An 18,965-nucleotide genomic window follows, 5' to 3' on the forward strand; every position below is an offset into this window, starting at 1 on the left:
ACCCCTGTCTGCTCTCCCACACCTGATCCCTCCACAGTCTCTGCTCCCGGGAGACCCCAGGATGGGTACCATTAGCCTCCATTCTCCACTCTGAGCCTGCTGGGAGGTCTGGCATCTCCAGTGGCCAGGAGAGAGCCCTGCACACCCTCCCTCTGCACCCCACCCCGGCTCCTCTCCCAGCCTGGTCCCTACAAAGTGGCCACCACCACCTGCCTCCAAGGGGTTCCAGGCTCAAGACCTCAAAACCTAAAGCCCTGTGCGCACTCCTTCCTGGATAACTTCGCCCACCTCTCATCCTTGGGGTTTCCCGTGAAGTGTCCTGTCCTCAGGAGCCACACCACCACCACCCTCCCGGGGTCACCATCACGTGGCCCTCTTGAACTTCCATCGCACTTGTCACCCTCTGAAATGGTCTGGTGGTTGTTTCTCGGCTCTGCGGAGTGGGGGGACACTGAGGGGGGTTTCTGGGCCTGGCACCCAGCAGGTGCGCGGGAGATGTGAGCGCCATGGAGGCTGCCTGGCCGCCCGCTCCGCCCCGCTAAGCAGGAAAGCTGGGAGGGTGAGGGTTGGACAGTCCTCGCCCCCGCAGGTGGCATCCAAGGGTCGGGATGCGCGGAGCTGGCCCCCCGCTCCACAAGACCGCGCACCCCCGGGGCCAGTCGCCGGCGCCAAAGAGCTCGAGTCCTCTTCCCCCGCAGGATTCCGGGACCCCACTGCTCCGCGCAGGCAGGGCTCTCCCCTGGCCAGCTCTCCGGCCGCGCGCCCTGCCCGCCCCGCCCCGCCGTGCGCGCGGGTTTGTTGTTGTGCGGGCGCCCGCGGAGAAGGGGTGGGGGAGCTGCCGGGCCGGCGCGTGCCCGTGGGCGCCGCGGCGGGAGCGCGCGGGGCGCGCGGCAGGGCGCGGCGGGCGGGGCGGGGCTCGGCATCCTCGGCGCCCCCGCCCGGGCTCGCCAACCGGATTGGCTCCCGGCGCCGGGAGCGCGCGAGGGCGCGGCGCGTAGAGCCGGGCGGGGGGCGCGCGCGGCGCCGCCGGCGGCCGCGGAGGAGCGCGGGGAGGAGGGCGAGGGGAGGGAGGAGGCGCCCGCCCGGCTCCCTGCAAAGCGGCCTTATTTATCTGGGCACTGCCTCAGCCTCCCCGGTGGGAGGCTCGGGGCAGCCGATCCTCTCCCACCGGGGAGCTCCTCTCGGGCGCGGCCGAGGGGGCCGGCCAGGCCGGGGCGCGGGGCGCGGCAAGGCCCTGCCGGCCAGGCCAGCACCTCGGCCGCCTCCCCGCTTCGCCAGCGCCCATGCTGGGCTCCCCATGACGAGAAGACGCCCGGCGGACAGCGTGGCATGAGCCAGGTGCCCGGGCCGAGGTAAGGTGTGTGCACCGGGCCAGGCTGCGGGGCGGGGAAGGGGCCAGGCCGCGCCATCGCGGCGGCCACAATGAGGATTGGGGAGGGGGCTTCGGAGGGGGCCGCCACCCCCCCCCCCCACGGGGTCTCACATAGGCGCAGTCCCTTCCCAGGCCCAGGTCACCGGGCCTCTGGCCCTGACAGGCCCTCCCACAGATCCTGATCCCAGCGCCGCCTGGTTGAAGCATGCTCCCCAAAGCAACTGGACCAGGGCTGTGGGCTGGTGCCACCTGCCTACAGCCCTGGGGAAGCAGAATTGCAGGCCCCGAGCCCACCAGGTTGGGTGAGGTCCTGGACTTCCTTTGAGCTCTGAGCTCCCCTCCCCACCCAACACCATGAGCCCCTGGGCCTATGAGACAGGTGTTAGATACAATTACACTCCAGGAGGAGCCATGCGGATGCATGGCCGGGGGCTAGTCTGCCCTGGGCACCTGGGCCTGTGTGGAGCTGCCACAGCAGGAGAATGAGAGGGAAGGCCTGGCCATGTGCCTGTTCTGGAGGAGGGGTCGGGCTTTGGCCAAGGTTGGAGGGCTTCAGAAGGAGAACTGGGCACCCTGAGGCTTGCTGGGTGGGGGGGTCTGGCCTCCTGGGATTTGGGGGGAAGAGAGCCCCCACCCATCACCCCAAGAGGAAAGAAGGCCTAGCTGTTGGAGCCTCAGGGAGCCCATGGCCCAGTGGCCACTCCTCTAGCCCCTCCCGGCCTCTGCACAGGAAGCCTTCCCTCCAAAGAGAGAGCAGATGGCGGATGCCGCTTCACCTGCCCACTCGGTCAGTCCCCTCCTGCTACCCGCCACCTCCTAGGCCCCTTCTTTCAGCCAACCCCTTTGAGCAGAGGCCTGGGCTGGGACTCTGGGAGGGCCAAGGCTTGATGGAGACTTGCTGGCCTGGCAGGAGATGGCCATAGGGCTGGACCAGGTGCTGTGGGGAGGAGGGAGATCCAAACCCCCATCATAAACCTGGGCAGCGCAGGGCAGCCTGTTCAGGTCCCAGGGGGCCCGGGGACTCAGCTGCCTGCTATCTCCACTACTCGGCTCCCCTCGTCCTCAGCCACCTCTTACTTGGGCCAGGCAGGCCTCTCAGCACCTATAATGCTGGGCAGGCCCACTGGACAGGCGCTCCCCTCCAGTTCATGCCCACTTCTAGAGCACTTCAGTGAGTCCCATCTCCCAGTGCAATGAGAAAACAAGTAGTCCTGAGGCCAGGGGACCTAGGCCCCTCAAGACTACTGGCCTAGGCCCAGCAACCCTGTGCTGCTGAGAGCCAGGGAGACACTCACCCCAAGGTGGGGCACTGCTCAGCTGCCTGCAGCCCCATCTTGTCACACGTGGGTGCTCACTGCTGTGTTTCAGAGGGGAAGAGTGGAGGTGGCAGTGAAGGAAGGCTCTGTGGGCTAAGTGGGTGGTTCAGCACCTTCCCCACCGCTGACGAGGAGGAGCTTCAGCCAGACCAGCCACAAAGAGTGGGCTTGGGCCACACGGCCTCACTTGGCAGGGAAGAGGGGGAGGGTTTGAGGCAGCCGCCCAAAGAAGCAGGCACTAGATGCCCCCAGTCTAGGCACTGGGAGAGGGGGGTGCTCAGATCCTTCAGAGTAGAAGAACCAAGATGATGCTTGGAGCCCAAGCTCATTCCCCAAAGTGCCCAGTCTCACATGGCTGAGCTGTCCTGAGCGTGACCACAGGACTCGGTCTGATGAAGCACCAATTCTGGTCTCTTTTGAGGCCACGTGCTCACTTCCTGGAGCCCCTGGTGCACGGGTGGGGCAGCTTGCACCCCAGAAGCATCTCTGAGCTGGGGGCGGGAAGGGAGCATTCTGCTGGCTCATGTGCAAAGTGGCTGTGATGTGAATGTGCCTGAGTCACGGGGCATGGAGTTTGTCAGCCCGTGCTGTGTCCCCAGTCCCAAGCTACCCTGGTTGTCACAACTGTCCCTGGGGCTGTCACCGCAGATCAACCTGATGTGAATTTCTCTGGCTACCCACGCCCTGCCCAGCTCCACGGCCCTCAGTGGGTGGGCAGGGAGAAACGGTCAGTGCAGGTCCTATTGGGGCCAGACCGCTCCAGCGCTCCGGGCAGGCTGTGTCAGACTGAGCATCAGAGATGAGGGAAGAGATCTCTGAGTTGGGAGCCATGAGGACTGGGGGGTTTCCTAGGCATGAGCAGTCCAAAAGGAGCGTGTCCTGGGAGTGAGCATGCAGCTTGCAGCCTCTGGAGTGAGAGCAGGGGCACGACAGAGACAGTGCTGGGAGAGACCAGCAGCCCAAGGTCCCGGGCTGGGAGGACACAGGGGACTGAAGAAGCAGAACAGGGCACAGAAAGGAGGGAAGTACCCCTGGCCAGCAGCAGGCTGGCTGGATGCCCAGCATTGCCCTCTGCACCTCAGGGCCTGAGTCAGGCAGGGAGTCAGACAGACTAGGGGTCCTAGGATCAAATCCCAGCTCTGTGCAACTTCTGAAAATTCAGTCCCCGACTCTCCCTTTCCCCACTTGTGGTCAGGAAGTGTGTGAAGGGCTTGGACCAGCAATAGGGGAGTGGCACTGGGAAGAGCAGGGCAGGACCAGCTCCTCCCTCCCTTCTGGTGGCTCCTGTCCCCTCCTTGGATCTGGCCAGATTATGGGGGATGGGCAGCCAGCCTCCTTACCGTGCAACTCCCAAAGTGGGGACTCAGCCAAAAACGAGGTGTAAGCTGTCCTCTTCCCAAGGGTCTGAATAATTGCAAGGCTCGCCCCAAACGCCAGGTTCTTGGGAGCCTTTTCAGAGTCTCTGGCACCCAGACTCTGGCCCACCCTCACTGTGGACACTGGCCTCTGTCACAACCAAGATTAACAAACTGAGCTACACCCCCCTACCATCCACCTGCCCTCTTCTGAATCTGGCCTGTCCTCCACCAAGCCTCCTGGGTCCCTGGCAGCCATACCCCTTTCTTCATGACCCTGCTGACTGCCATTCCTCATTCATTCATTCATTCATTCATTCAGCAAGCATTCAGAGACCATTCAGCCATGGTGCTGCCTGTCTTCAAGAGGTCCTTAGCCAAGGGAAGAGACAGATGGGTTGACGTAATGACTGAGACCCTGGAGATGCTTTTCTTGGTGCTGGGGAGTCCCACAGTGGGAGACAGGGGATGGCAGTCACACTGAGGTGTGGAGGATAAGGAGCTGGCAGGGTTAAGAAGCAGGGAGGCCTCCTGAGCCAGCAGGGGGACCAGCATGTGCCCAGGCAAAGAGAGAGAGGGGAGGAGGAATACTGAACAGCAGGTCTGGCTGGACTGTAGGGTCAAGGCTGGGGAGGAGCCAGAGGTGAAGCTGTAAGGGCAACATGCTAGGTCTCGGGGCCCAGTGACTTGACAGCAAAAGAGGCAGCTCCTCTCAAAGCCTCAGCGTGGACATCTGCAGACTGTCAGCCTGGAAGCCACCAAGTTCTGGAGTCCTCCCAGGAGACTTGAGCCCCCGCAGCCTATCCCAGGAGGACCTCCTCCAGAATTCCGCTCCACACGGAGGCACAACACACCAGGGGCTGAGGCTGAGAATAGTGCAAGTTTGGCCATCTTTTTAAAACGCCTCTTTTCCTAGCGTTAGCTCCTGGTGCTTATTTCTAAAGGAGGAGGCAGTCCGCATCAGATTGGCAGCGGCCCCTTCCCCATCCTAACAAGAAACTCCGGGCAAGTCTTCTGAGCCTCACTGGGCACAGTGGGGGCAGTAGCAAGTACCAAAAGGGTTGGGGTCTCAGCCTATCTGGCTGGGTGGATGGGACAAGGCATAGGGGCACTTGTCCCAGCTCCCTCAAGAGACCTCTTGCCTAACTGACAGGAAGACCCATCTCTGACCACAAGCTCAGTTCTCTCCTAAAGCTCTGACCCCTGGGCTAAGCTGTGGCTATTTCCAGTTTTGAGCCACGGAGCAAGGGATTCTCAGTCTGGGTCAGTGAGGCTGGGGTGTGCAGCTGGAGTCCAGCAGGACCATGGACAAGGTCGGGGAGCGGCAGGGCTGCCTCCAGGAAGAGGCAGCTCCAATCCGGGGCACAGCAGAAGGGCTGACGGACTGGGAGGGCAGAGCCTTCTGGCCAGGGATGTGGGTGTGGGGATAAAGGGCAGCCAGGCCTCGGACACCCCCCCAGGCTGAGGCCATCCTCCGCCTGGCCCCTCCCTCCCGTGGGCTCTCTCCACCGGCTGGCTTGTTTTCACCAGCTCCACCCTGAGGCCTGAAGAGTGGGGATGGGACTGTGGGCGTGTGCAAATGTGAGCTCCGGTGGAGTGGGGGTAAAGAGCCCCGCAGATGCCCGGGGCATCCACGTGCATCCCCCCCAATCAACTCAGGCACTCCACGTGCACACCCCATGGCTGGTGCATCTTTAACCTAAATCGGCACTGCTCTGGAGTTATTTCTCCCCTGGTGCCACCTCCGCCGCCTCCTCCGGATCTTAGCGGAGCGGGCGGCTTCTCGCCCCGCCCCGTCGCCTGCAGGGCCTCTCCCTGCTGAGCTGGGTTTGCCGGGGCCGGCCCCCACCCCGCCCCCACCAGCCGCTGTCCGCGGTGGAGCCCGCCCGGGCCTGGCCTCCGAGCACGCGCACAGCGGCTGCAGGGGCGCTGTCCATGGTGCTGCGCTCCGGGGCCGACCGAGCGGCGCCTGGTCTGCGGGAAGGGGCAGAGGCTGGGTGCGCGGCGCGCCCCGAGCCCTGAAATCATGGCGCCCCGCTCCGGCGACACAGAAGGTATTCAGGCTGGGGCTGCCTCTCTGAACCCAGCACAGCCCACAGGAGGGAGTCCACAGGACAGCCTCTCCCCTGCTCCCTGCAGAGGGGACCAGTCGTGGGCTTCCTCCTGTCCCTTACACGATGGTCTCCTCCTCACGTACTAGTTTTAAGAGATCTGGGGCAGCCCTCGTGTCAGGCTGCCCCCCCATCTGCCACCGTGGGTAAACTGTAACTCCTTGGAGCCTCAGGTTACCAATCTGAAAGTGGGGTTAACAGTGGATTCCCCCCTCCCCTCGCCAACACACACATACACGCGCACGGCTGCCATGAGGCTGGAACACATGATTATCCCAGTGGGTATTCAGCAAATGTTACAAGTGTCGTGTTTCCGCCAGTGTGAGGCTGCCACTATCTGGCCATGAGCTGCAGTAAGGGGACAGCCAAAGTGGGGGAGTCTCCCCTGGAGTCTCCCCACCTGGCCCGATGTGGACTGCGAGCCTGGGGGCTCATGGCTGCCAGGACAGGAAGGCCTTTGGACCCAAAGCTGAGTTGGCAGCCATGAGGGCCACGTGTTCTAGTAGACCCCTGGTCCCAGCCTAGGTCTGCAGCCCCTCCCCAGATGTGGAATGCCAGCAAGGGTTGTCCTGTCCAGGGCTTGGAAGCCAGTGGGGGGCATGGTGCTGGGTAGAGCAGGGCAGGGCAGCCCACTTCCCTCCTTCCCAATGGTTCCTGACCCCTTCCCCCAAGGCGGGCCATGGGGCTCAGAAGCAGCCTCCATGCCACTTTCCAAATGCTCATTGTGAGCCATGCACTATGCGTAGCCCTTTTTTAAATTTTTTTAAAAAGATTTTATTTATTTGACAGAGAGAGAGAGACAGCGAGAGAGGGAACAGAAGCAGGGGGAGTGGGAGAGGGAGAAGCAGGCTTCCCGCTGAGCAGGGAGCCCGACGCGGGGCTCGATCCCAGGACGCTGGGATCATGACCTGAGCCGAAGGCAGACGCTTAACGACTGAGCCACCCAGGCGCCCCTATGCATAGCCCTTTGCACATGTTGTCCTGTGGGGTGGATCATCCCTTCTCAGGCTTCAAAGTAAGGAAAAAAGAGGCTCGGAGAAAGGAAGTGGCTCACTGAGGCCACAGAGCCAGGGTGTGTGACCCCAGAGCCTGTGCCTGAGCCCCTGGGTGCACTGCCTTTCCGCTGGATATCTGGAGTGGGGGTGGGCAGGGGAAGATCTGGAATGTGGGGCAGATGGTGGCACTGTGAGGGTCCTGCTGTCCCCCTCTCCAGGGCTGTCTGTGCTCAAACCCCTCTGCCACCCATTCACAGCCTGAGAGGGGGAACTGGGGGTGGGGGTCCAGTCCCACCTTGTGAGGAACTCCCTATAAATAGGCTTCCACAGCCAGCTCTGGTTCAAGCCTCGGCCCCCCCGCTTACTGTGACCTTGGGCAAACAGTTCATGCTGCTTTGTTTTCCTCATCTGTACAATGGGCACGGTGTTCATAGCAGCATCGTGAATGGGTTGGATAGAGGATTAAAGTGACAGTACGTGTCCAGGGCTCACTGTGCTAGCATCGTACATAGTAAACTCCTGTCCTTTCTTTGGGTAGATTATGAACCATGGAACCTCCAGTAGCCACTGAGATTCCCAGGGGTTGGTATGTGAGTCTCAGACAGGGTACTGGAACCACTCCATAGAGCGAGGATGGCACCCCATAGTGGAGGGGCCCGAGACCACCCCAAACCATGTCCCTCAGTTTTCCAGTCCCTGCCCAGTGGAGGTAGGCCTGGCAGGCACTGACGGGGGACATCAGGGTAGTAAAGGTGAAGGGAGCAGTCACGAGCGAGTGTCTGTCTCTGCCTGCCTCTTTTCTCATCTCTAAAATGGGAACCATAGTACCTAGGTGTCAAAAAAGATCTGTGAGGACAGGTTGAGCTCAGTGCACACAGTAGGGGCTCAGGGAATGTCATGGTCATCAACAGCCCTGATCTCCTGTTGCTGCTCACACTCAGAGACGGAATGACTTGGATTCAGATCCTTTATGTTGGGTGGTTCTGGGGGTGCCATGGGAGGAGATGCCCTGGGATGGGGAGCCCAGCTCTGGTCCCACAGCAACTCATGACCCCCTCCCGGACCCCGTCCGCAGATCGCGCGAGGAAGATGTCGAGCCCGGGTGTGGACGGCGACCCCAAGCCTCCATGCTTGCCTCGCAATGGCCTTGTGAAGCTGCCAGGCCAGCCCAACGGCCTGGGTGCAGCCAGTATCACCAAGGGCACGCCAGCTGCCAAGAACCGCCCCTGCCAACCACCTCCCCCACCCACTCTCCCACCACCCAGCCTGGCTGCCCCACTGCCACGGGCTGCCCTGGCTGGGGGCCTGTGCCCCCCAGCAGGGCTCCCCCTTGGTGGACCAGCCTCAGCCCCAGTTCCCGGGCCCCCAGTGGAGCGGCCACCACTGGCCACAGACGAAAAGATCCTCAATGGCCTCTTCTGGTACTTCTCAGCCTGTGAGAAGTGCGTGTTGGCCCAAGTGTGCAAGGCCTGGCGGCGTGTGCTCTACCAGCCCAAATTCTGGGCAGGCCTCACACCTGTGCTGCACGCCAAGGAGCTCTACAATGTGCTGCCTGGTGGCGAGAAGGAGTTTGTGAACCTGCAGGGCTTCGCTGCGCGGGGCTTTGAGGGTTTCTGCCTGGTTGGCGTCTCCGACCTGGACATCTGTGAGTTCATCGACAACTACGCCCTCTCTAAGAAGGGTGTCAAGGCCATGAGCCTCAAGCGCTCCACCATCACGGATGCTGGCCTGGAGGTGCGCCCCACCGTTGGCCTGGAAGGGACAGGGATGGTGTGGGCAGGGCCAAGCAGGTGCAACTGAGCTGGTGTGTGTGTGTGGGGGGAAGGGCTGCCCCCAGAGGGAACTTGGGCGTATGAGGAGCAAAGTAGCTGAGGGAAGGGCCGGTGCTCTGAGGATCATGGCTCTGGGGTGAGGGGAAGCAGGACTGGTTACATAATTTGGGGGACCCAGTCCAGAATGAAAAATTCAAGTCCCTTGTTCAAAGATGACTAAGAATTTCAAGACAGCAACATCAAAGCAATCAATCAAATGGGAGGCTCTTCTAAGCTCAGGGCCCTACATGCCTGTGAGGCCAGCCTTGGGTGGGGAGGGCGCTGCCAGGGAGCAGGTGCACGGGTCAGAGGAGCCTCTGTGCTGGCAGCCCCTTCCCCAGGGCCAGGACTCTAACCATCAAATCATAACACCAACTGCTCCCCAGCACCTGCTCTGGGGAGGCCCTGAGCTCCCAGCTCCCCTGTGCTCTGCCTCTTAGAATGTTGCTGTGAGGTGACAAACACACTGTAAAGTGCACTTGTCACGGCGCAGCTTGATGCATGTTTTACACACGGCTACGTTCGAAAACCCTGCTTCCTGCCCCTCAGTGGGCTCCTGCCACCCTCACCACGCCCTGCTGCCTGCTCGCCTGCAGGTGATGCTGGAGCAGATGCAGGGCGTCGTGCGCCTCGAGCTGTCGGGCTGCAACGACTTCACCGAGGCGGGGCTGTGGTCCAGCCTGAGCGCGCGCATCACTTCGCTGAGCGTCAGCGACTGCATCAACGTGGCCGACGACGCCATTGCGGCCATCTCGCAGCTGCTGCCCAACCTGGCCGAGCTGAGCTTGCAGGCCTACCACGTGACGGACACGGCGCTGGCCTACTTCACAGCACGCCAGGGCCACAGCACGCACACCCTGCGCCTGCTCTCCTGCTGGGAGATCACCAACCACGGCGTGGTCAACGTGGTGCACAGCCTGCCCAACCTCACAGCGCTCAGCCTCTCCGGCTGCTCCAAGGTCACCGACGACGGTGTCGAGCTCGTGGCGGAAAACCTGCGCAAGCTGCGCAGCCTCGACCTTTCGTGGTGCCCGCGCATCACCGACATGGCGCTCGAGTACGTGGCCTGCGACCTGCACCGCCTGGAGGAGCTGGTGCTGGACAGGTGCGCGCGTCCCCCACCCACGGGACACTTGGAGGGCAGGACCGGGGCGGGGCGGGGCAAGGCCGGCAAGACCTTCTAAGCAGGGAGCCTAGATTAACGGACAGACCTGTAGCTGCGGAGCCCCGAGGAGCGGGTTGAGGGGCGGGCCCTCAGAAACCCCGGACCTAGAATGGGCTGTAACTGCCAAGCACCTGGGTAAGGGGCGGAGCCTGGCTGGGGGGAGGCTGTGCAAAGGGAGGAACTATCCTAAGTGCTGCCGGAGGGGACGCCCTGGGAAAAGGAGGAAGGGATCGGGGCTAACGCGCGGGGCGAGGTGTTCTGAAGGTGGGCAGCGCCCCTCTGTCGCCCCCACAGGTGTGTACGCATCACGGATACTGGCCTCAGCTATTTGTCCACCATGTCCTCCCTCCGCAGCCTCTACCTGCGATGGTGCTGCCAGGTACCAGCCTTTCCCGCCTCCGAAGGTTGAGGAGTAGGCAAGGGGAGGTGGGGAACTCGGGCAAAGCCCCCGCGCACACAATCCGCTGACCTGCCCCCGGCGCCCTCAGATCCCGTGAAGAAGTATGGGATCCCTCCACACCCACCCCGGGGTCCTCACCGCCACTCTCCAGCTGCCTCCTGGCTCCTTGCGAAGCCGAGAAACCCCCGTTTTGAACCCCGCCCCCTGCCCCTCCAGCAGCTCCAGGCCTAAGGCCTGACCCCAGCAGTGGGCTCCCCCAGGGCGCGAGCGGAGGTCCTTAACCCGCCCCGCCCTCCCGCCCAGGTGCAGGACTTCGGGCTGAAGCACCTCCTGGCCATGAGGAGTCTGCGTCTCTTGTCTCTGGCAGGTGAGACCCCACCCCACCCCACCCCCACCTACTCCGACTCCGCCAGCCCTGCCGGGTCCCTCGCACTGATTCATACCTGGCGCTGAGTCCCGGGGTCCCCGGCCCCGGTCCAGACGGAGACGCCGGGCGAGCCCCGCCCAGCCCGGCCCCGCCCTCGCGCTGCTCTCGGGCCCCCGCGCGCTCAGCCGCCGCCCCGCCTCCCGCCCGCTGCAGGCTGCCCGCTGCTGACCACCACGGGGCTGTCTGGCCTGGTGCAGCTGCAGGAGCTGGAGGAGCTGGAGCTGACCAACTGCCCCGGGGCCACCCCCGAGCTCTTCAAGTACTTCTCGCAGCACCTGCCCCGCTGTCTCGTCATCGAGTAGCGCGGGCCTTCCCGCCCCCGGCGCAGGAAGCCGCCACGCTCCCGGCGGGGACGCCTTCTCCCGGCCCTGCCCTCAGGGCAGCCCTCGCGCCCGCGGCCCAGCGCGGGAGGCAGGGCGAACCCAGTGAAAGCCCCGCCCCGCGCCCCTCCTGGCCCCGCCCGGGCCGGGAGGGGCGGCGGGCGGGCCCAGCCCCACGCACGCACGCACACTCGGGGACTCTGTGCATGCCCCTCGTGCCCGCACTGCACGCCCGCCCTCCACCGCACCACAGCCGCCTCCATCTTTCGTCCGCCCGTTGGGGGAGGGCGGGGGCGGGGCTCGGTCCTAGGGGGGCGCTTTGAGCTCTCCTGACGGCCCCCCTACCGCCTTTCCCGCCACACCCCGCTCTGTCTCCCCGCTGTCCCCCCATCTCGGGCAGGGCCCAGAGGGATTGAGGGGAGCTGGGTCCCCCAGGACACAGGGGCCAGAAGAGCCCCAAGGGCTTCCCGCATCTTCCACTGCACCACGCCTGGAGCCCTCGGAGGGGTGCGAGGGGGAACAGGCCACCGCCAAAGCCATGGCCCGCCAAGGAGCCCAAGTCCCACCCCCCCTTGCCCCAGCTCATGCCAGCCTGACCCAAGAGACCTCCCCTTTTCCTTGCCCCCGTGTGAGGCAGCCCCCTGCTCGCCCCACCCCCACCTGCAGGCCTACAGGTCCTTGGGCCAGGCTAGGGAAGAACTGTGTTTGAGGGAGGAACAGACTGGCTGACAACCATCTTGCTATAATCAACATTAACCCAGCCGGCTGTAGCTTACCTCAGCTGCAGGGGGGATACAACCACCTTGAGAGACCACAAGCTGGAGTGGCCCTCAGGCCCCACAGGCCTTGCACGCAGTCCTGAGTGGACCCCACACCACAGCCCCTGTAGCCACCGGGGCCCAGCCTCCTCAGTGCCACACTGCATCCCAGGCGGGTCTCTGTCAGGTGGAAGCTGGATAAGCAGGCCCAGCCAAGACTCAGGATCAGCGCCAGCAGGCAAGTCCAGTCTTATAAGTGGCCAGCACACCCTCAGCATCCAGAGGAGGGAGGGCTCCTTTCGAGCTGCCCCCCTCCCCTCCCCAGCTTCCCACACCTCCGCCTGCCCAAAGGGGCTCTGGCCATGTTCTGTCCAATCCCAAGACACATGTGAGTCCTGGGGGGATGCTGGCACATCTTGGCAATTGCTGAGGAGGGGGCTGGGACCCCTTCCCATCCCAACCTTGGAGCCCCAGGAAGTACAGTGCCCACACCCAATCTTGGGACACCCCCCATCTGGTTGGAAGAAAGTAACCAGTTTCCAGAGAGCCAGAGAGTGAGAGAGAGAGCGAGAGAGCGAGAGAGCGAGAGCGCACGAGCGAGCGAGCGATGCTGTTGAAGCAGAGAAAGAGTTCAACAGCCCAAAGATTTCCCTGTCCTGGAGTGCCCGCAGGAGGCTCCGGGGCTGAGGTGGTCAGGAGCCAGTTTCTTCAGCCCCTCCTCCTCACAGCTCCCTAGTGGGGAGGAGGCAGCTGTCCATTTGTCCAAAGTATTAATGCAACTGAAGCTGTGATATTTCCAACAATGTAGGAGGAAAAATTAAGGGGAGAGAGGAAAACAAACAAAACCAACCAACCCCTAAAACCATTTTCTTATTGTACATAACGACCTCATTCTCCTGTATATGCGGAAGATATAACCTTATATTTGGTAAGTGTTTCTTGTGCTATTTTATCACGTGACCTGTTTATAAAAATATATATTAAAAAAGTTGTAAAAACACGCGTCTGAGTTGTTTTTAGGTCATCAGACCATGGCAAGGGAAGGTGTATCCGCTCTGGGCGGCCCCCAGGCTCTGCATTCTTGTGCACCTCTCCACTCATCAGACTTACTGGTTCTTTCAACACGTACAGGCCGTGCCACGTACCAGACTGGAAACAGCAGTGACCAACCCAGAAGGTCCTTAACCCTTCATTGCCTATGGGGGAAGTGAATGATGCTAAAGTCATTACATATAATATTAACCTCAAAATATTCAGCTTCTTGGGGCGCCTGGGTGGCTCAGTCGGTGATGCGGCTGCCTTCTGCTCAGGTCCTGATCTCAGGATTCTGGGATCCAGCCCCACATCGGGTTCCCTGCTCAGCCAGGAGTCGGCTGGCCCCTCCCCAGTCATGCCCGCGCTCTCTTTCACTCAAATAAATAAAATCTGGGGAAAAAAAAAAAAAGATCTAGCCCACTCTGCCAGAAGAGAAAAATGAGCTTCCAGGGCGCCGGGACAGGCGCACCGCAGGCTGCGGGGTTCCCATCAGGGGAACCAGGGTAGACGACTGGAGGGATTCGGACTCGTCAGGAGTGGCTGGACTTGCTGGGGGAGAGATGGGCACGAGTATGAAAACACTGTGGCAAAAAGGCCAACCGCAGAGGCGGGACCGGGGGAGCCCCGCGCAGCGCCTCTACCTCCGCCTCCCCCAGCTCAGCTCCCTGATCCGGAACGCTTGCGGTGCGAGTGCCCGCTTCTGGTGAGAGGCTGGCAAGAAGGGACCACTTCCGGCGAGCAGGGCGGCGGGGAACGGGAAAGAGAAGGGCTGCTTCCGGCGCGGCGGTTCCGGCCAGGCCCGGCCCGGCAATTTTAGGAAATGGTTCTGGTGCCCGCGGAGGGAGAGGCTTCTCGGAGCCCTCGGGCCGCGTTCCCGCCGCCTCCGCTCCCTGGCGCGCGCCGCTCTCAGTGCTCCGCGCCGCCGGCCTCCCGTCCGGCGCGCCCGGCCAGTGCCCTCAAGCTCCCTAAACAGCTCGGCCCTTGACGTCCGTGTGTGTCCCCCGCGCCCCTCTGCCCCTCCCTGGAGGCCCCGGGACGCCCTGTGTAGACTGGGGGGACTCCCTCGCTTCCTTGCAGGGACTGCCTGGCCGAAAGCCCAGTCAGTGACCACCCAGATCTGTTCGGGGGATGGAGCGGTGGCCCGGGCTGGGACTGACCAGGTAGGGTCTCCCGGGAAGGCAGACGGGACGGCTGAGCTCCAGGGCATTGATGTCTCCTTCTCACTGAGTAGCAGCGAACTGTTCTGGACGGGCTCGCCCAGACTGACCCGCCCAGGACGAAGCAATTTTGGGGGCCCCAACCAGGGTGAAGGGTCTGAACTGACTGGCCCCTCCAGGCTGACCAGGCCAGCCCACTTCACCGACCTCGTGTCCCCACCCCCCCGTGCAGCCATGGAGAAGATGTCCCGAGTGACCACGGCCCTGGGTGGCAGCGCGCTGACGGGCCGCACTATGCACTGCCACCTGGATGCACCAGCCAATGCCATCAGCGTGTGCCGTGATGCGGCCCAGGTGGTCGTGGCAGGCCGCAGCATCTTCAAGATCTATGCCATTGAGGACGAGCAGTTTGTGGAGAAGCTGAACCTCCGTGTGGGCCGCAAGCCCTCACTCAACCTGAGCTGCGCGGACGTAGTCTGGCACCAGATGGACGAGAACCTGCTGGCCACGGCGGCCACCAATGGCGTGGTGGTCACATGGAACCTGGGCCGGCCATCCCGCAACAAGCAGGACCAGCTGTTCACAGAGCACAAGCGCACAGTGAACAAAGTCTGCTTCCATCCCACTGAGGCCCACGTGCTGCTCAGCGGTTCCCAGGACGGCTTCATGAAGTGCTTTGACCTCCGCAGGAAGGACTCTGTCAGCACCTTCTCGGGTGAGACCCTGGAGGCGGGTCGGGCAGGTGGAGAAGTGCATCGTGTGCATCAGAGGTCTTCAGATATGCCCCCAGAGAGCACTAGAAGAGTGGATGAGGGTCAGCACGGGAGGGGCAGGATATGGGACCAGGGAGAGGGCAGAGCCTGAGCAGACTACAGCCAACCTGAGCTGTTGAGCAGAGGGTTTGTTTTGCTGCCCAGAGCTCCAGGCCACTTCACAGCAGGAAGCCCACCGGGACCTCCAGGGTCCTCAGCTCAGGGATGGAGAGGAGGTGGGGTATGCTGCCTGGCACCCTTTCCCAGCAGGCCCAGCTCCTTGGCAGCTGGCCTTAAGCCACCTATCCCTTGTGCACCTTGAAGAGACCAAACAAAGCACGGGGCAGAAGCCTCAGTCGCCTCAGAGAATTGGGGGCCTCTTTAGACAGACCCTTAACTACCTGTGCTGTGGAAAAGCTAGAGTCCTTGAAGGCTCTTGGGTGGTGGTCCATGGGGGTGGACATAGACCTTTAAGGTCTCCAGTCCCGTGGGGCTGACCCAGCTGCTCCAGCTCAAGGTGAAGGGATGGGGCAGAAGTTAGGGCACCCTCATCCAGGCCTCCTTGGGCCTCCCTTAGGGGAGTGCGTACAGATAGCACAGTGAGGCTCCTGTTTGCTCACTGCTCCGACAGCCAGTCCTGAAGCCGGGCCACTGCTCTGTGCAAGAACTGCTGTCAGAAGCACAATCCAGGGGAGGATGGAGGTCCAGGTTTTGGGTTCAAAAACTACACGGTGCCTGGAATCCTGCTTCCCGGCCTAATCTACCCTGTCTTCTCCGTGAAGCCTCTCCTCGCCACCCACCACCCCAGGGCAAGCTTAGCAATGTCTACCCCACCTTCTAGGCCTCCCCACCTTGGCCGCGGGCAGGCATATGACTGCAGTCCACAGTCTGTCCAAGGCCTCCACCATTGGCCACTCTCTCTCCCGGAGCCCCTTCACCTTCTCCCTCCATTGACATCCTGCCCACAGGCCAGTCAGAGAGTGTGCGGGACGTCCAGTTCAGCATCCGGGACTACTTCACCTTCGCATCCACCTTTGAGAATGGCAACGTGCAGCTCTGGGACATCCGGAGGCCTGACCGCTGTGAGAGAATGTTCACCGCCCACAACGGGCCTGTCTTCTGCTGCGACTGGCACCCTGAGGACAGGTGTGGGGTGACGTGGCGTGGGGGCACGGGCGGCAGGGTGGGATGGGTGGGCTCCTGGAGGGGCTGCCTCCAGGCCTGTGAGGCAGAGAGTGGGGAGCCATCCTATCCCCGGAGAGGACCCTGAGGGCTTCGTGGATCTATTGTAGGGGCTGGCTGGCCACGGGTGGGCGTGACAAGATGGTGAAGGTCTGGGACATGACCACACACCGTGCCAAGGAGGTGCACTGCGTGCAAACCATCGCCTCAGTAGCCCGTGTCAAGTGGCGGCCTGAGTGCCGCCACCACCTGGCCACCTGCTCCATGATGGTGGACCATAACATCTACGTGTGGGACGTGCGCCGGCCTTTTGTCCCGGCTGCCATGTTCGAGGAGCACCGCGACGTCACAACAGGCATTGCCTGGCGCCACCCACACGACCCCTCCTTCCTGCTCTCGGGCTCTAAGGACAGCACACTGTGCCAGCACCTGTTCCGTGATGCCAGCCAGCCTGTTGAACGGGCCAACCCCGAGGGCCTCTGCTATGGCCTCTTTGGGGACCTGGCCTTCGCCGCTAAGGAGAGCCTAGTGGCCACCGAATCTGGGCGCAAGCCCTATGCCGGTGACCGGCGCCACCCCATCTTCTTCAAGCGCAAGCTGGACCCTGCCGAACCTTTCGTGGGCCTCGCGTCCAGTGCCCTCAGCGTCTTTGAGATAGAGCCTGGCAGTGGCAGCATGAGCTGGTTCGTGGACACCGCCGAGCGTTATGCCCTGACTGGTCGGCCTCTGGCTGAGCTCTGTGACCACAATGCAAAAGTGGCTCGGGAGCTTGGCCGCAACCAGGTAGGTGAGGTGGCCCAGGGACCATGACCTTGGGGGCTCCCCCAACTGCTCTACCCAGACCCTGCCCTGGGTTCAGTGCTCAGCTTTGGCGGCTGCCACCACCAGCCACCACCCTGGTACCTGAGGGTACCCAGTGCCATCATTGGGGTGCAGGCTTGAAGCCCCCTCTTGTGGCTCATTTTTGCTTTTGGATTTCCCAAGGTGTCTGACCCCACAGAGGCCCACATAGCTTCTCATTGTCTTCCTGGGACCACAGGCTCATTTCCATGTTGGCTGCCTTCAATTTCTGCTTCTTCCTATTCCCTCGTAGGGTAGAGACTAAGATTTTTGTCTTTGGTATAGACTTCAGTTTCCCCAGCTGCGGTGGACCAGGACATTGGGTGCCTGGGGCAGCTGAACATTGAGAGTTTGTGGTTCCATCCAGGAGTGGGGGAGGGGGGGTGCATGGCATGCCAGGAACCCAGGCCCCTTTTGAGTGCCTGGCGCCCGTCCCTAGGTAGCACAGACCTGGACCATGCTGCGGATCATCTACTGTAGCCCTGGCCTGGCGTCTGCCACCAGCCTCAACCACAGTGTGGGCAAGGGCAGCTCTTGTGGCTTGCCACTCATGAACAGGTAGACATCTGGGGGTGGCTCTCCTCAGAGGGTGGGGCTGTTGGAACCCATCTACCCATTGGCCTTCCCTACCCCCAGTTTCAACCTGAAGGATATGGCCCCAGGGTTGGGCAGTGAGACCAGACTGGACCGTAGCAAGGGTGATACACGGAGCGACACGGTGCTGCTTGACTCCTCAGCCACACTCATCACCAATGAGGGTAGGCTGGGGGGCGCACAGGGCATTGATGGGAGCGGGGCTAGGGCATCCCAGAATCAGCTCCTCTGGAACGCCCCCCGTCTCTGTTATGGGCAGATAATGAAGAGACAGAGGGCAGCGACGTGCCTGCAGACTACCTGCTGGGCGACGTGGAGGGCGAGGAGGATGAGCTGTACCTGTTGGACCCGGAGCATGCACACCGTGAGTCGGGGCTGGGGGTGGGGCTGGCCGGTGGGGCCAGCGGCTCAGACCCCATCCCTGCCTTGCAGCAGAGGACCCGGAGTACGTGCTGCCCCAGGAAGCCTTCCCACTACGCCACGAGATCGTGGACACTCCGCCTGGCCCCGAGCACCTGCAGGACAAGGCCGACTCGCCCCACGTGAGCGGCAGCGAGGCTGATGCGGCTTCCCTGGCGCCCGTGGACTCCTCCTTCTCGCTCCTCTCCGTCTCACATGCTCTCCACGACACCCGGCTGCCCCCTGACTTCTTCAGTGCCCTGGTGTGTGACATGCTGCGCTTCTACGCCGAGCAGGGTGACGTGCAGATGGCTGTGTCCGTGCTCATCGTGCTGGGCGAGCGCGTGCGCAAGGACATCGACGAGCAGACGCAGGTAGGTGACTGGGACGGGGGAGGGCCTCCCTGCCCGCCCCCAGGACTGCCCCCCGCCCCCAGCGCGCTCCGGGGGGAGCCCCCCAGTGTGCCCATCTCCAGACCTCTGCCTCCCTCCCCTCCCCGCCAGGAGCACTGGTACACGTCCTACATCGACCTGTTGCAGCGCTTCTGCCTCTGGAACGTGTCCAACCAGGTGGTGAAGCTCAGCACCAGCCGCGCCATCAGCTGCCTCAACCAGGCGTCCACCACTCTGCACGTCAACTGCAGCCACTGCAAGCGGCCCATGAGCAGCCGCGGCTGGGTCTGTGACCGGTGCCACCGCTGCGCCAGCATGTGCGCCGTGTGCCACCACGTGGTCAAGGGTCTGTTCGTGTGGTGCCAGGGTTGCAGCCACGGCGGCCACCTGCAGCACATCATGAAGTGGCTGGAGGGCAGCTCCCACTGCCCCGCGGGCTGCGGCCACCTGTGCGAGTACTCCTGACCCGCCCGCGCTGGGCTCGGGGCGGGAGGGGCTGGGCGTGGCAAGCCAATAAAGGAAGCAGGAGCCGCAGTCTGAGGCTGCCTGTCCCCCGCCACTCGCGCCGCCGATGGCCCACGCCC

General features: G+C 62.9%; 2 protein-coding genes across 4 annotated transcripts; both read left to right on the forward strand.

The window, feature by feature from the left end:
- The first annotated feature begins 1,032 nt into the window (after nt 1-1,032).
- On the forward strand, nt 1,033-13,030 carry FBXL16 (F-box and leucine rich repeat protein 16). 2 transcript variants are annotated; one of them, XM_032425845.1, is made up of 6 exons: nt 1,033-1,357; nt 8,225-8,883; nt 9,557-10,065; nt 10,420-10,504; nt 10,829-10,892; nt 11,106-13,030. In XM_032425845.1, exons 2-6 carry the CDS (start codon nt 8,239-8,241, stop codon nt 11,252-11,254), a joined length of 1,452 nt encoding a protein of 483 aa, XP_032281736.1. In that variant the 5' UTR covers nt 1,033-1,357; nt 8,225-8,238; the 3' UTR covers nt 11,255-13,030. The 2 variants fall into 2 exon arrangements, with proteins under 2 accessions (XP_032281736.1, XP_032281735.1); XM_032425844.1 differs by having other exon boundaries at nt 1,033-1,352.
- Nucleotides 13,031-13,498: 468 nt separating this feature from the next.
- On the forward strand, nt 13,499-18,915 carry WDR24 (WD repeat domain 24). 2 transcript variants are annotated; one of them, XM_032425852.1, is made up of 8 exons: nt 13,499-14,937; nt 15,943-16,120; nt 16,267-16,939; nt 17,436-17,554; nt 17,633-17,754; nt 17,850-17,954; nt 18,023-18,363; nt 18,493-18,915. In XM_032425852.1, exons 1-8 carry the CDS (start codon nt 14,457-14,459, stop codon nt 18,844-18,846), a joined length of 2,373 nt encoding a protein of 790 aa, XP_032281743.1. In that variant the 5' UTR covers nt 13,499-14,456; the 3' UTR covers nt 18,847-18,915. The 2 variants fall into 2 exon arrangements, with proteins under 2 accessions (XP_032281743.1, XP_032281742.1); XM_032425851.1 differs by having other exon boundaries at nt 13,827-14,937; nt 18,026-18,363.
- Nucleotides 18,916-18,965: the final 50 nt, after the last annotated feature.

Source organism: Phoca vitulina, unplaced genomic scaffold (genome assembly GCF_004348235.1).
Source record: "Phoca vitulina isolate PV1807 unplaced genomic scaffold, GSC_HSeal_1.0 scaffold33, whole genome shotgun sequence".
Classification (NCBI taxonomy): Eukaryota; Metazoa; Chordata; class Mammalia; order Carnivora; family Phocidae; genus Phoca; species Phoca vitulina.

Bases quoted from the DNA above. Each gene is read 5' to 3' on its own strand.
- FBXL16 (XM_032425845.1), top strand. From the start codon at position 8,239: ATGTCGAGCCCGGGTGTGGACGGCGACCCCAAGCCTCCATGCTTGCCT. The intron at 8,884-9,556 runs GTGCGCCCCACC...GCTCGCCTGCAG, and splicing joins TCACGGATGCTGGCCTGGAG to GTGATGCTGGAGCAGATGCA. The intron at 10,893-11,105 runs GTGAGACCCCAC...CGCCCGCTGCAG, and splicing joins GCGTCTCTTGTCTCTGGCAG to GCTGCCCGCTGCTGACCACC.
- WDR24 (XM_032425852.1), top strand. From the start codon at position 14,457: ATGGAGAAGATGTCCCGAGTGACCACGGCCCTGGGTGGCAGCGCGCTG. The intron at 17,755-17,849 runs GTAGGCTGGGGG...TGTTATGGGCAG, and splicing joins CACACTCATCACCAATGAGG to ATAATGAAGAGACAGAGGGC. The intron at 18,364-18,492 runs GTAGGTGACTGG...CCTCCCCGCCAG, and splicing joins ACATCGACGAGCAGACGCAG to GAGCACTGGTACACGTCCTA.